General features: G+C 37.9%; 4 protein-coding genes and 1 long non-coding RNA gene across 6 annotated transcripts in view; 4 read left to right on the top strand and 1 right to left on the bottom strand.

Annotated features, from left to right (window-relative positions):
• LOC138129184 (uncharacterized) overlaps positions 1 to 13,134 on the bottom strand; it is a 36,507-nt gene that overhangs the window by 4,317 nt on the left and 19,056 nt on the right. The gene's annotated exons all lie outside the window — the stretch shown is intronic.
• On the top strand, positions 373 to 3,243 carry LOC138129911 (protein takeout-like). Its single transcript, XM_069046236.1, has 7 exons — positions 373 to 514; positions 570 to 810; positions 860 to 1,012; positions 2,347 to 2,417; positions 2,472 to 2,712; positions 2,761 to 2,894; positions 2,945 to 3,243. The coding sequence occupies exons 1-7, from the start codon at positions 388 to 390 to the stop codon at positions 3,241 to 3,243; spliced, it is 1,266 nt and encodes a 421-aa protein (XP_068902337.1). The 5' UTR covers positions 373 to 387.
• LOC138127965 (circadian clock-controlled protein daywake-like) lies at positions 3,474 to 4,523 on the top strand. Its single transcript, XM_069044108.1, has 4 exons — positions 3,474 to 3,626; positions 3,676 to 3,916; positions 3,964 to 4,097; positions 4,145 to 4,523. Exons 1-4 carry the CDS (start codon positions 3,572 to 3,574, stop codon positions 4,441 to 4,443), a joined length of 729 nt encoding a protein of 242 aa, XP_068900209.1. The 5' UTR covers positions 3,474 to 3,571; the 3' UTR covers positions 4,444 to 4,523.
• On the top strand, positions 4,602 to 7,121 carry LOC138127967 (protein takeout-like). Of its 2 annotated transcripts, none has more exons than XM_069044112.1 (4): positions 4,602 to 4,689; positions 4,740 to 4,980; positions 5,031 to 5,164; positions 5,216 to 7,121. In XM_069044112.1, exons 1-4 carry the CDS (start codon positions 4,635 to 4,637, stop codon positions 5,509 to 5,511), a joined length of 726 nt encoding a protein of 241 aa, XP_068900213.1. In that variant the 5' UTR covers positions 4,602 to 4,634; the 3' UTR covers positions 5,512 to 7,121. The 2 variants fall into 2 exon arrangements, with proteins under 2 accessions (XP_068900213.1, XP_068900212.1); XM_069044111.1 differs by having other exon boundaries at positions 5,213 to 7,119.
• On the top strand, positions 7,200 to 8,247 carry LOC138127966 (protein takeout-like). The gene is made up of 4 exons (XM_069044109.1): positions 7,200 to 7,355; positions 7,405 to 7,645; positions 7,699 to 7,832; positions 7,882 to 8,247. Exons 1-4 carry the CDS (start codon positions 7,301 to 7,303, stop codon positions 8,178 to 8,180), a joined length of 729 nt encoding a protein of 242 aa, XP_068900210.1. The 5' UTR covers positions 7,200 to 7,300; the 3' UTR covers positions 8,181 to 8,247.

The raw sequence follows: 13,134 nt of genomic DNA, 5'->3' as shown, positions 1-13,134 counted from the left end.
ATCAAGGTCATCGGCTTCCAAAACTGATGTTGATATGCACCGGATATGCTAAAAATATCCTGCAAGCCACCTTGACCAGTGTAAACAACCTGGAAAAAAAGAAACGCCCTGAGACACTTTTGCTCTGGCTCGCGTTCATCCAAGATAAAAAATAATTGGAAAGAACACATACAAAACAAGTAGGTACTTCGCAGCACGAATTTTGACACTATCAAGGCACCAAGGCATCCACGTTATGGCTAGTAACTCTTCTCTTTTGAAAATTTAGAGATCAGTGCTCTCAGTTGTCCCTAATAGAAATGCATGAAAACTTGTCCGTCGGAAAGAACCCAGACAAAACAAGCAGGTACTTTGCGTGAGAGAAACAAGAATTTAAAAAATCCAAAAATGCATTTGCACAACAACTCTGATGCTATAAAGGAAGACATTTTGATAGCAGGGTTAGTCCCCACGATGCAGCCCCTGACTGTTGTCTTCTTGTCGTTCCTGACACTCACCGTCGCCGTCAAACTACGTAATTCCTCCAGTTCTTCTATTGTACCTTTGTTGTGTCACCATTCGTGTTCCAGCATCAAATTTCCAAAAGTGCAACCGAAAACAACCGGACTTGAAGAACTGCATCTTGAAAGCGGCTCAAAATGGAATCGCCCAACTCACCAAACCCTTCCCCGAAGTCAGAATCCCAAGCATCAACCCCTTCGAGATCCAAGAGTTGTCAGTTCTCAGCAACGAAGGGGCGGTAGGATTGAACCAAACGTTCCGAAACGTCAAAGGGTTCGGTTTCCCCCAGATCAAGATCGACAGATATGAGTGAGTATGTGAGTGTGAGGAAGTACCGAGACTCATGTGAGTGTTGCAGGTTCGACTTCGACAACAAGACTCATACAATGGATGGAGTTTTCCCTGAGGTTAAACTCGAGGGGGAGTTCGAGATAAAAGGGAAGGTACTGCTGCTGCACGTGAACGGAGTTGGACAGGCTACCGTGGTTTTGAGTGAGAAAACACAAAAGAAGTAAAGAGAGGTCCTAGAGAAGAGAAAGAAAGAGGGAAAATGGTGAAAATAGGATACAGGAAGATACAGATAAACGGGGAATGGTTTAGGTATATGCGATGGAAAGAGAAAAGAAACTGAAGAAAAATTTCTAGAAGAAGGAGAGAAGAAGAGAAGACGAACCGGCGAGAAAAGGTACAAAGAAAAGGTGAATGGACAAAGAAAACGGAAACCGGAAAAGAAGCACAAAGGGAAAAGTCGCTACCGAAAGAGTACAAAAGGGAAAGTCAAAGGGCAAAAAGAGAAAAGAAAAAGGGAAGACAAGAAAAGGGAGAAGAAGAAGGATGCATGGAAAGAAAAGTCCATACAGGCAATAAATGGTGGAAAAAAATGAAATGACAATATAAAGTAAAGAGATGAAGACAACAAGAAGACGTGTCGAAGACGCAATGAAAGAAAACAGGGAAGATCGTATACTCTTGGGAGGGGACTTCAACGGGAGAATAGGAGAAAGAGGAGCAAGAAATTGGGGACAGGAGAGGGGGAATGGGAAAAGAAAATCCAAAGACAAGGTGGAAAATGCAGAGGGGAAGAGACTGATGGAATGGATCGAAGAAAATGGATGGGAGGAATTGAACGGGAACAAACAAGGGGAGGAAGAAGGGGAATGGAGCTGTATAGATAGCAGGGGGGAATAGTGAACGAAGAAGCATGGGAAAAAGTAGAAGAATTCAGAATAGAAGAGAGAGTAGAGTTGGATCATCTCGAAATAGCTTTAAGGAAGGGAAAGAGAGGGAAAGAACAGAAAAGAAAAGGGGTGAAGATAGGAATAAAACTGTTTATTTTTATTTTTTTGGAATTGCTGTTTTATGTAAAGAAAATGTAATCAGGAATCGGTAGCCATTAGGGCAAAATATCTAATGCATTCTATCTATCTATCTATAAAACAAATTGTTTGGAAAAATATGAAATAAAAAAACAAGAAAAAAAGTAGATTAAATAAAATAACGAAGTCATCATCGTGGCAAAGGTGTCATTATGATGGACTAGCTATCGGCAAAATTACTTAAGCACTGGACAATTATTTTACCATTTGGTAACAACTATACACTGTGTCTCCAAAATATATTTCCAAATTAGTATTGTCCCTTTTGGCCTCTTGTGAGCAATCCCAAAATACTTTTATTCCAAAACCTTGCAATAAAAATCTGTCGGTGTTGTCGTAGCTTCAAAACACTTTCGAATCTCACTAACTCTCTTTCTTTCTTTATTTGAATCACCTGGTACCTGGAATATTCCTCGACCATTAATTGCTCATCAATATCCTATTATATAAAAGCCAAATTCCTCCTCAGTCCACAAGGAAAAATAATGAAACACGCAGTGCTGTTCGCCCTTGTGGTGTGTGTCCAAAGTGTTAAATTGCGTAATCCCCCAAACCTCCAAACCTCCCCCAATTTTTGATTTCCTCATGTTTCAGCGCCAAATTTCCAAAAATGTAACCGCAAACAACCAGATCTGAAAGACTGCGTGCTGAAAGCCGCCCAACATGGAGTCCCTCAACTGACCAAACCGTTCAAAAATCTAAACTTGCCCAGCCTGGACCCGTTCATTGTTCCAGCGATTACCATAAAGGCTGGTAGCGGGAAGGTCGCCATCAACCAAGATCTGAAAGACTGCAACCATCATGGCTTCAACAAGATGCAACTTGACCAATTCGAGTGGGTACAGCGCCTGGTAAAAAACCTTCATTGAAGAGTGTGTTGCAGGTTTGATTTTGAGAAGAAGAGTCTAAGAGTGAAGGGAATGTTTCCGAAGATCACCATCACGTGTCAGTACGAGCTGGATGGGAAGGTTTTGCTGTTGCCCATCAAGGGCAAAGGAGGCAGCACTGTTGTTTTAGGTACGAATGGGTTGTGTTTGAAATACGCCAAGTCAAAATTTTTCTCGTAGACAACTTGCAAGTTGTCAATCTTCTTGGGTACGAAGAAGTGAGGAAAAATGGCAAGACATATGCTAGATTTGTCAAAAGCGATTTAGACATGAGTCCAGGTTTGATCCACTTCAATTTTGACAATTTGTTCAACGGAGACAAAGCCCTCGGTGACAGCATCAACAAGGTGATGAACGAGAATTGGAAAGAAGTGTTCGAAGATGTGAAGAGCGACTATACTGAAACCGTCAATAGAATTCTTCTGAGTCTGCTGAATGGATTCTTCTCCAAAGTGTCCATAGAGGAAGCTTTCGACTGAATGTATTTTAATCGAATCCAGTAATTGGGTGTTGCTTTGCGTTTTAAAGTTTCAAGACTACGTTAAGATTCTTGTCCGGATAGTTTTTTTCATCTTTCATTTATTATTCATACAGCATGTTTTGTTACTATTGCGTAATAAAACTTGAAAAGCGGTTTACTGTGTTTAATTATGCAACCAACGAAAAAATGACCTTCTGTGCTTTTCATCAATGCATCTTTCTCAGAACCAATCGACTTTTGAACCAGTCGCACCACTCCTTTATGCGCTGAAAAAACTCTTATTTAAATACTGGCGTTTGTTCTAGCTGGTCCAGTAGATCGCAAAAATGAGATCCGTCGCAATCCTCGCCTTGGTGCTCTGCGTCCAAAGCACAAAACTTCGTAATGGTCAAAAAGCCAAACTGGCACCTTCTCATTCTTCGCCTTCCAGCTCCAAACTTCCAAAAGTGCAACCGCAACCAGCCAGACCTGAAAGAGTGCGTGTTGAAAGCAGCCCAACACGCTGTCAATCAACTGGGAAAACCCTACAGAAGCCTGAACGTGCCCAGTCTAGACCCGTTGACCATCTCGGAGATCAGCATAGGCGCAGGCCAAGGGAAAGTGTCCCTCGAACAAAACTTCAAGGACTGTAGTTTGTACGGTTTCAACAACATGGAAGTGGAGCAATTCGAGTGGGTGCGTTGCTGGTGAAAAATTTTGACTGAGCAGTGTTTTGCAGATTTGATTTGGAGGGGAGAGTCCTCCAGGTGAAGGGAACGTTCCCGAAGATTATCATCAAGTGTCAGTACCAGGCCAGTGGACAGATCTTGATTCTCCCCATCAAGGGCCAAGGAAAAGCTGAGCTGGTTCTGGGTAGGTGAGAGTCTAGTAGGGTGAGGTGCTGAGTGTCTCGATTTTAGACAACCTGAAGATTGTGGATCTTCTCAAGTACGAAGAAGAGAGGAAAGGTGACAAGACCCACATGAAATTTGTTGAGAGTGATTTGGACATAGATCCGAGCTTGATCACTTTCAAGTTTGAAAGGTTCTTCAGCGAGGACCAGTCTCTGGCGGACAACGTCAACAAGGTCATGAATGAAAACTGGAAGGAAGTGTTCGAAGATGTCAAGGCCGACTATACGGAAGCTGTGAACCGCATTCTTCTCAGTCTGCTGAACGGGTTCTTTTCGAAAGTGTCAATAGAAGAAGCTTTCGACTAGCTGATTGAAACATGTAAAAAACACCAAATGTAATCTATTTTTGTGCAATTAGATAAAATAAAGCGAATTAAAAAAAATGACCTATTTAGTATCGAACGCGAGGACCCCCTTCCACCTTCTGAACCTGTTCTGCAACACTCGTTTGCGCTTGATTCATTTTATCAATTCAGTGCATCAACTTCGGTGCAACAATGCAGTCCATCACGCTCCTGGCTTTAGTGCTCACTGTCCAGAGTGTAAAACTCCGTAATTGGAAACATCCAAATTTGGACATTTCTAGAACTTTCCTGTTCCAGCTCCGAATTTTCAAAAGTGTGACCGGAAGCAACCGGATCTGAACCAGTGTGTGTTGAGAGCCGCCCAGCATGGTCTCTCCCAATTAACAAAACCCTTCAGAAATGTGAATCTACCCAGTTTGGACCCGTTACACATACCAGGTGTTAGCATAAAAGCGGGTCAAGGGAAGGTCGCCATCAATCAAGACTTGCACAACTGCAGCATCTACGGTTTCGATAAAATGAAGCTGGACCAATACGAGTGAGACAGCGGGAAAAATTGTTGACGAGTTGTAAGGAGTGTTATTTTAGGTTTGGATTCGTCGAGAAGACTCTACAAGTGAAGGGAGTGTTCCCGAAAATTATTATACAGTGTAGGTACAAGCTCGACGGGGAGGTCTTGCTGTTGCCCATCAAAGGACAAGGCCCGGCGACTGTCATCTTGGGTAAGTTGCAATTGTGTTGTGAACTTGTCCAGAATCGAGTGTTTTTAGAAGAGATGAAGATCTTGAATATTCTCAGTTTTGAGGAAGTGCGAAAGAGTGGAAAGACTCACATCAAATTTGTCAAGAGTGAGCTGGAGATGGATCCCAGTCTGGTTCACTACAATTTTGAAAATTTGTTCAACGGGGATAAGGTCCTCAGCGACAACATCAACGGTGTTCTTAACGACAACTGGAAGGAGGTGTTTGATGAAATGAAAAAGGACTACACCGAAACCGTGAACCGGATTCTGATTGGTCTGCTGAACGGGTTCTTTGCGAAAGTGTCAATCGAAGAAGCTTTCGACTAGAGCTTTCGAAAATTGTGCAAAATCCAAACCAAAATGAAGTCTTTTGATTTCATAGCTATTTTCAATACAAGTGAGCAACGTAGTGCATTTAATCACGAGTACAAGTGATTAAATGCACATTTGCTCATGCGTGTTGAATCTGATTTTTTACATGATTATAAAAAAGAGTCGCGGAATTTGAATTTTGAGTTAATTGCAGTGACTGTATTTAAATCATCGGTTTCACTTGCTGCATACTCCTTATTATACCGCAAAACAGTATTTTTTAATGTAAATAAATCAAAACGACAAAAACATGACAATAGTAAAAATGAGGTTATATTAACGTAAACTGTACATACCTATCATTATCTAGCTTCATCACTACTTTTCATAACTGTTAAAATCACTGAAACAATAACTTCTACAAAATTAGCCCAACAGGGAACTCACGAAAACAGTTTTTCACAACAAAACGTGTATCAACAAGATTCGAAACAAAAGAGGTTATGTTGTTAGGCGTTGCGTGTTTGTGATTGGTTTACTGATTTTAGTTTAATCAGTGACACCAACACACAATGCATTTAGGATGAATTTTCCCAGAAGTTTAACCCAAGCAATTTCACGTTTTTTCCTCAATTGAACTCTAAATAAAATAACGACGACTGTACGATAAAGGTGTGTCGAAACGACACAATTTACAGTAAAAGTAGCTTCATCACTGTGTTGCACACAAAATTACGAATCGATTGAGGTATGGATGAACGCCGTTCATTCACTTTTTGATGACAAAATAACAAAATTATCACCGCAATTTCGGGGTTAAAAATTACTACTTGCCATGCGCAGAGCAGAGTAGTTCATTTTCGTTGGGAATTTCTAACCTTGCGCAGGGGTCATGTTGCATTTCTAACCTTGCGCAGGGGCCATGACAACGGCGGGAATTTTGAATACGGCGATATCAGGTTCAAACGTTCAAAATAATAGTTTTCGATATAAGGAGGCTGTCACATCATTTTTTAGGTCAGGTCAGGTCAGGTCAGGTGTAGTCGGCGTTTTAATACTCAATATGTATTTACTTTTTTTGAAAAAAAAAATTTTTTATTTTGAAACAAAAAAAATTTTTTTTTGGAAATTTACTGTCCATCCTCTCATTTTTATTTTTTTTTTGGCTTATATACGCTTCCGGCAATGTCGTTGTAAGTTTTTTTTTTCAAAATTCGGGCACACCTTTATCGTACATTAACCGTGAGAAAATATTATTTCCTCACTAGTGATTCAATTGCCATCTTTTCTAATTATTTTCAGTGAGCAAAAACCACTAAAATCCAATGATCATGGAAACATATTTTTTTACCAAGTGCAAATCTACAAAATAACCTATCGGTACTTTCTCTCCAATTTTTGGCTCTCATAATGAAAAAATCTTTTTGATTCTATTTTTCAAAAAAAGTAGATGACAACTTTACCGCCGAAACGCGCGTCAGCTCTGATTTTTTCTTTTTTTTTGAGGGAAATTGACTCAAGTCTAGTATATTCATTTTCTTTTATAAATAGATTTGATTTGAATCGATCAGATTCTTTAAATCATTAAAGTATTCTTATTAGTTATAATTAAATAAATAATAATAATAAAACTGCATTTTTCTATTTTTATTTTGTCTACCTTGAGACTTGTGTTTTTTTTTTTGACTTACCACGTTGCTTTCCTTGAATCACTCTGTCGCTGGACTGTTTGTCAACTGCAATAATTATCATCTCATTACATAAGAACCGCCGCTTGCACTCCGATCGCTCATTTCTAGAAAGAATGAAGCCCGTCGTGATCCTGGCCTTCGTGCTCTGTGCGCAAAGTGTGAAACTGCGTAATTTCCGAAAACACATGTTTTCACACTGTAATCAGTTCCGTTCCAGCACCCAACTTCCAAAAGTGCAACAGGAAAGACCCGAATTTGAACGAGTGCGTGTTGAGAGCCGCCCAGCATGGCCTCCCCCAACTGACCAAACCCTTCAGGAGCCTGAACCTGCCCAGTCTGGACCCGTTGGAGATCAGCAAAGTGCACATAGGGGCGGGTGGAGGGAGCGTCTCCATGGAGCAGGATTTTCACAATTGCTCCATCTACGGATTCGAAAAACTCAAATACAGTCTATACGTGTAAGTGGGGAGTTGGTGAGGAGTTTTGAGTGAAGGGGGGAGGTGTGTTGCAGGTTTGATTTTGAGGCGAAGACTCTGAATGTGAAGGGGTTCTACGACAAGATACTGATCAAGTGCCGTTATCAACTGGAGGGACAGGTGCTCCAGTTGCCCATTACTGGAAGTGGCCCTGCTGTTATCACTTTGGGTGAGTGGTTTGTGTCTTCGGGGGGTGTAAAAATTTTGGGAAATTTTAGAAAATATGGATTTTTCGCATTTTCTTAATTACGAAGAAGTGAAGAAGAATGGCAAGACTTATATCAAGTTTGTCAAGAGTTTGGTGGGGATAGAGCCGAAATTGGTCACCTTTCATTTTGGAAATCTCTTCAATGGGGACAAAGTTCTAGGTGACAACATCAACGCAGTCTTGAATGACAACTGGAAGGAAGTCTTTACCGACATGAGCAAAGACCTCAACGAGACCATAAACCAAATCATCATGAATCTCCTGAACGGCTTCTTTGCGAAAGTGTCCATTGAAGAAGCCTTCGATTAATTTTTTTGGTAATACAAGAATTTTGGAAGTTACAATTGTTGGGTACAAAATAAAATATTAGAATGTTTATTGACGTTTTGTTGTTTTCAAGAATTTTTACATAAAAAATATAATTTATTTAATAATAAATTATAGATTTCTCTGTAATGTAATGTTCAATGTGATGGCATTGATGTTGTACATTGATGGTAAAAAAAAAGGTAAACTTGTTTGCACCGATGTTAAGAGCGTGACGCAAGTTGAAGTAAACAATATAATTATTAGTCGATTGGGTGAATAAAAAAAAACAAAAATGTGACAATGATGAAAGATAAAGTGTTTGGAATTAAAAACGAAAAGAAATAATTGGGATGTAGTAATACGAAAAAAAAAGAGACAAGAGAAATGAAAGGGAAATATAAGAATGAAAGTGCCAAGTTGTGCTTAATGAAAGTGTGAGAGAAAAAAAGAGTGTAATTATTAAACAAGTGAGGAAATGAAAGAGAATAAACTTTATATAAAAATAGAAGGATGGATGTGAAAGACTGAAAAAAAGAAAGCGTAAAAGAATACCCACAGAAGAGATGCAGAATAAAAAAAAAGAAAATGTAATGTTTTTGTAAGAGTGGAAAACAAAGTGACAGAAAAAGTGAGATGAGGTTTGTTTTGTAAGTTAAGTGCCAGGAGAAAGCGATAAACAGAAGAAGAAGAAGATAATGAAAGTGTATAGAAAGAAATGATGAAAGCAAAATCTAGGCCGAGAAACAAAGAATGAAACAATTTTTTTGTTAAAAGCAGACAAAAGGAAAGATTCAATCAAAACATGAAGATAAAGTTGTAAAATAGAAGAATGAAATGGAAATACGAGTACGGTAAAATAAACTGCATGATATAAGAAATTACATTACAAGACCTATTTGAGATTTGCATCCAATGTATCGGGCCTTCAATTAAATATATATTTACAGTAGGCGACATTCTAATTCTGTTAACAGTGTAAAGTAATTTTTGTAGGTAACAAATTATTCTCAGGAGTTACACAGGTTACATAGTAAGCTTTTTCTCAATTTCATATTGCCATATTCCGGGGAGGGGGAATAGGGAGAATGCACTAGAAAAATTAAAAATATTTTCTAACCTAATTTTATTTCGTTAAAATGTCAGACGTTTCTTGTGTCATTTTCCACGCTGGAAAAATGTTGCAAACAATTGAATTTCCATAGGTTTGAAGGCCCGTTAGATCCAGAATCTGTTTCTTACAACTTCCAAGGTCTGGTCAGCAGTGACAAAAGATAAGCAGTGATCTCAATCAAGTGCTCAGAGACAATTGGGTGGAAGTTTTTGAAGAAATTAAGGACAGCTATGCGGAGGTCATCGCCGGAATAGTTAGGGGGCTGGTCAGCAACTTGTCTTCCAGGGTGTCTGCAGAGAAGCGTTTGAGTGACTGATGGCTGTTTAGTTTGTTAATAATTACGTTAACATTTTTTGTACAAATTGATTTTGTTTAATGAATTAGTTATGCAAGAAAACAAGAATTTCAGGCCTGTTATTAAGTGTTAATTTGCGCTTACTTTAACGATTAGCATATTCTCGGAATTCGTCCATTTTGTTGATTAACTTGTTTCACTTTTTGGGGAGTTAATATATTCATTCTTGGCAACGAAGCTTGAATTGAGTGGTCTTCGAACAATTTGTGAATAGTTTTCATTTTGATGATTTATTTAAAACAAAGCGAACAGTTTGAGAGGTAACATGTGAGGAATATGCATATTTAAAGAGAAGGAAAGGAAAAACGAATTGAAATGATAATCAAGGCAAGAAAACAAAAAGATATACAAAAAAAAAAGAAATGAAAATATAAAACATATAAACAGTACCCACTGAAACTATGAAAGTGTTGAATTGAAAAAATTGTTTCGAGAACTAAACAAGAAATTGACTTTATTCGAGTAAAAAGTTATTTAAAAAAATTAGAAGAAAAAATAAAACAATAAAAGTTACACACCTTTAAATTTAAGTGATAATATAATTTCAGATATTGTTGAGCCAAATATACCTGACACTATAGCAAATATAAAACAGAAGTCTTTACATGGGAGATATTTTAAAGAACTAAAACAACCAGAAATTAATATTCAGGCTTCTCATGCATGGCTTAAAGAATCAAATATTCACCCTGAGACTGAGGGTTTTATATTTGCAATACAAGATCGTGTTATAAATACAAGAAATTATAAAAAACACATATGCGGTGTGCAATCAATCATTGATAAATGTAGGATTTGCGGAACTGAAAGGGAAAACCATTGAACACATCATTTCTTCTTGCACCGTTTTGGCTCAAAGCGAATATAAAAAACGTCACGATATATTCGCTAAAATTATACACATGAATTTAGCAGTTAAATTCAATTTATTAAAGAATACACAACCACATTATATTTATAAACCAGAAAGTTGTTTGGAAATTGACAATTACAAATTATATTTTGATCGTACAGTTTTAACTGACATTCATATTCAGCATAACAGACCAGACATTATTATTTTAAATAAACAACAAAAGCAAGCATGTCTTTTAGATATAGCTGTTCAAATTCACACAATATAAAACAGACATATAACACAAAAATTAATAAATATTTAGAGCTCTCCGTTGCTATGAGAAATCTTATAATTTCAGCAACGGGAATAGTACCGCAATTTCTTTTTAAAAATTTAAAAATTCTGGATTTAGATAACACATTGGTAGTTGAAATTCAAAAAGGTATATTATTATACTCATGTCATATCGTGAGGAAATTCCTTAACATTGACACAGAACATAAAACACAAAAAAGTCAAAATGTGAAGGCGAGACGCCGGTAATTATTACTTGATACTATTATCCGTAATAGTGTATGTACTCCGGCAAAATTGCCGTGCCGCCAGGTGGTGGAGGGTTAAGAAAATTTTACGAAAATATGATAATTTGCAAGACTAATAGTAATAAAATAAGGAGTCAGGACAAAAATGTAAAACGAGTGTATCAACAATAAAAGGCAAAAAGAAACTAAGGAAAGAAATAATAGAAAAAAAAAACTTGAGTATGAAAATAACAGGAAAATAAAAACAATAAAGTATTATAAAATGGAATGAAAATGGTAGAATAAATCTAGAGAAATATTTTTTACTTAGAAGCAGAAAAAAAATTATTCTAAAATTTGACAGATTAAGAACAAAAAATTCAGGTCAAATGTAAGTCACATTCTAACATCTCTCTTGAAAAAAATTACAGTTTAACAAAGTTTTAAGATACAAAAAGCAAAAATTTATTTAATTATTATTAATATGCAGGCTGTCCCAGAACTGGCTCCCCAGAGAAAATAGGCATGTGCCGACAACAAAAGAGACTCCAAATTGACTAAAATAAATTTTCTGCTAGCTCAAATTACCGAGTTATAAAGTTTTTAATTTCACCAATCCCGGAAGCTCGTCCTCAGGTGTTACTAAAAAATCCGATCGGTTGCTAAACAACAACAAAAAATCTCTGATATCGCACAAATCAATAAAATGTTTGGGCAACTAGAATTTTGACGTTTTCCGATATAAAAATTCGTTGACGTTTATCTGTCATCAACAACTGAAACAAAGCCTCTTGAATTCGAACTCTCAGATCAGCCTCTGAATTTATGGGCCGCCGATAAATGATTCAGATCTGGAGACCTGGCAGGCCAATGATGCGGTCCTCCTCGACCGATCCAGCGCTGTGGATATTGGTTATCCAAAATTTCCCGAACGTTTCTGCTAAAATGTTGGAACCAGTCATTTATGCGATATGCAAGAGGTACAATTTCAAGTAAATGAGGTAGCTCCGTGCCAATAAACTGAGCATATCTTGCGGGGAATTCAAACGGTCCAATCTAGAGCCGGGGATTCGGAATTTTAACAAATGGAAGGATCCACCACGCTTATACTTGCCAAACGATCGCCCGCTAGCCCAGTCCACAAATTAACAGAAAACCTATGTTGAAAACCTCTGGGAAATAATTCTCTTGGATTTTCCTCTGCCCAGATATGAAGGTTGTGATAATTGGAACAACCTTACCGGCAAAATAGCGACTCATCAGAAAACAGTATCCGTGACAAGAAGTGTGGAGCATCGTTTTGGTTTATTAACCATAGATAAAACTCTCGCCTAATTGGATAATCCCCTGGCAGAAGATGTTGTACTCCTGTATAGTCGTACGGATGCCTCCTATTATTATCAGCAGGAACTCTCTGCACCGAACTCTTGGATAAACCCATTTCACGAGAAACTGTTAGAATACTCCGGGTGCCGTCTTCCTCAAAGACATTCAATACGGCTTCCTCGTGTTCGACAGTCCTTACATTTCTTGGAGCACCCACAACTTATTCTTCAAACTGGCTGCATCTGACCCGTTTCTCGACCCCGAGTGATTAATTTCAGGATTGTTTTATGATCCGGATGACTTTGTCTTTGTGGAAATTGTTCACGGTACAACCTTACTGCTTCACGTGCATTGTTCCCACATCGCGCAAAAGTAAGAATCATATCTACGTACTCAGAGGAAGAATACATGTTAAATGATACACTTGAATTAAATATCGCAGCGAAATTGTATAACAAATGTCAAACTGACGTAAACAATCATTCTAATAAATGTAGTGGACCAAATCTAATGGACAGAATTATAGAGGTTTACGGATAAAAAGGAAACCTAGGCAACACAAAATTGGGATTATTCCACCTTAATGATGCTCAACTCTAATTGGTCAACTTCAAAATGTCTTTTCTCGGTTATCATTTGAGATAGGACTTTTTTTCTTCAGAATACACGTTAATATATTCGCCGTAAGGCTCCCTTTTTTCTCTGGGGAGCCAGTTCTGGGACACCTGTATTTCCAGGCTTGAATTTGGATTTTCTTCAAAATGCGCTGAATCTGCGCTGATCTAGTTAATACCACTGAAGAA

Source organism: Tenebrio molitor, chromosome 4 (genome assembly GCF_963966145.1).
Source record: "Tenebrio molitor chromosome 4, icTenMoli1.1, whole genome shotgun sequence".
NCBI classification, from domain to species: Eukaryota; Metazoa; Arthropoda; class Insecta; order Coleoptera; family Tenebrionidae; genus Tenebrio; species Tenebrio molitor.
This window is presented reverse-complemented; position numbering and strand designations above follow the sequence as displayed.

Excerpts from the sequence above, each read along its gene's own strand:
- LOC138129911 (XM_069046236.1), top strand. The coding sequence starts at position 388 with ATGCATTTGCACAACAACTCTGATGCTATAAAGGAAGACATTTTGATA. Across the intron at positions 1,013-2,346 it reads AGTGAGAAAACACAAAAGAA|TCCACAAGGAAAAATAATGA; the intron begins GTAAAGAGAGGT and ends ATTCCTCCTCAG. Across the intron at positions 2,713-2,760 it reads ATGCAACTTGACCAATTCGA|GTTTGATTTTGAGAAGAAGA; the intron begins GTGGGTACAGCG and ends AGTGTGTTGCAG.
- LOC138127967 (XM_069044111.1), top strand. The coding sequence starts at position 4,635 with ATGCAGTCCATCACGCTCCTGGCTTTAGTGCTCACTGTCCAGAGTGTA. Across the intron at positions 4,690-4,739 it reads TGTCCAGAGTGTAAAACTCC|CTCCGAATTTTCAAAAGTGT; the intron begins GTAATTGGAAAC and ends TTCCTGTTCCAG. Across the intron at positions 4,981-5,030 it reads ATGAAGCTGGACCAATACGA|GTTTGGATTCGTCGAGAAGA; the intron begins GTGAGACAGCGG and ends GTGTTATTTTAG.
- LOC138127966 (XM_069044109.1), top strand. The coding sequence starts at position 7,301 with ATGAAGCCCGTCGTGATCCTGGCCTTCGTGCTCTGTGCGCAAAGTGTG. Across the intron at positions 7,646-7,698 it reads CTCAAATACAGTCTATACGT|GTTTGATTTTGAGGCGAAGA; the intron begins GTAAGTGGGGAG and ends GGTGTGTTGCAG. Across the intron at positions 7,833-7,881 it reads CCCTGCTGTTATCACTTTGG|AAAATATGGATTTTTCGCAT; the intron begins GTGAGTGGTTTG and ends GGGAAATTTTAG.
- LOC138127965 (XM_069044108.1), top strand. The coding sequence starts at position 3,572 with ATGAGATCCGTCGCAATCCTCGCCTTGGTGCTCTGCGTCCAAAGCACA. Across the intron at positions 3,627-3,675 it reads CGTCCAAAGCACAAAACTTC|CTCCAAACTTCCAAAAGTGC; the intron begins GTAATGGTCAAA and ends TTCGCCTTCCAG. Across the intron at positions 3,917-3,963 it reads ATGGAAGTGGAGCAATTCGA|ATTTGATTTGGAGGGGAGAG; the intron begins GTGGGTGCGTTG and ends AGTGTTTTGCAG.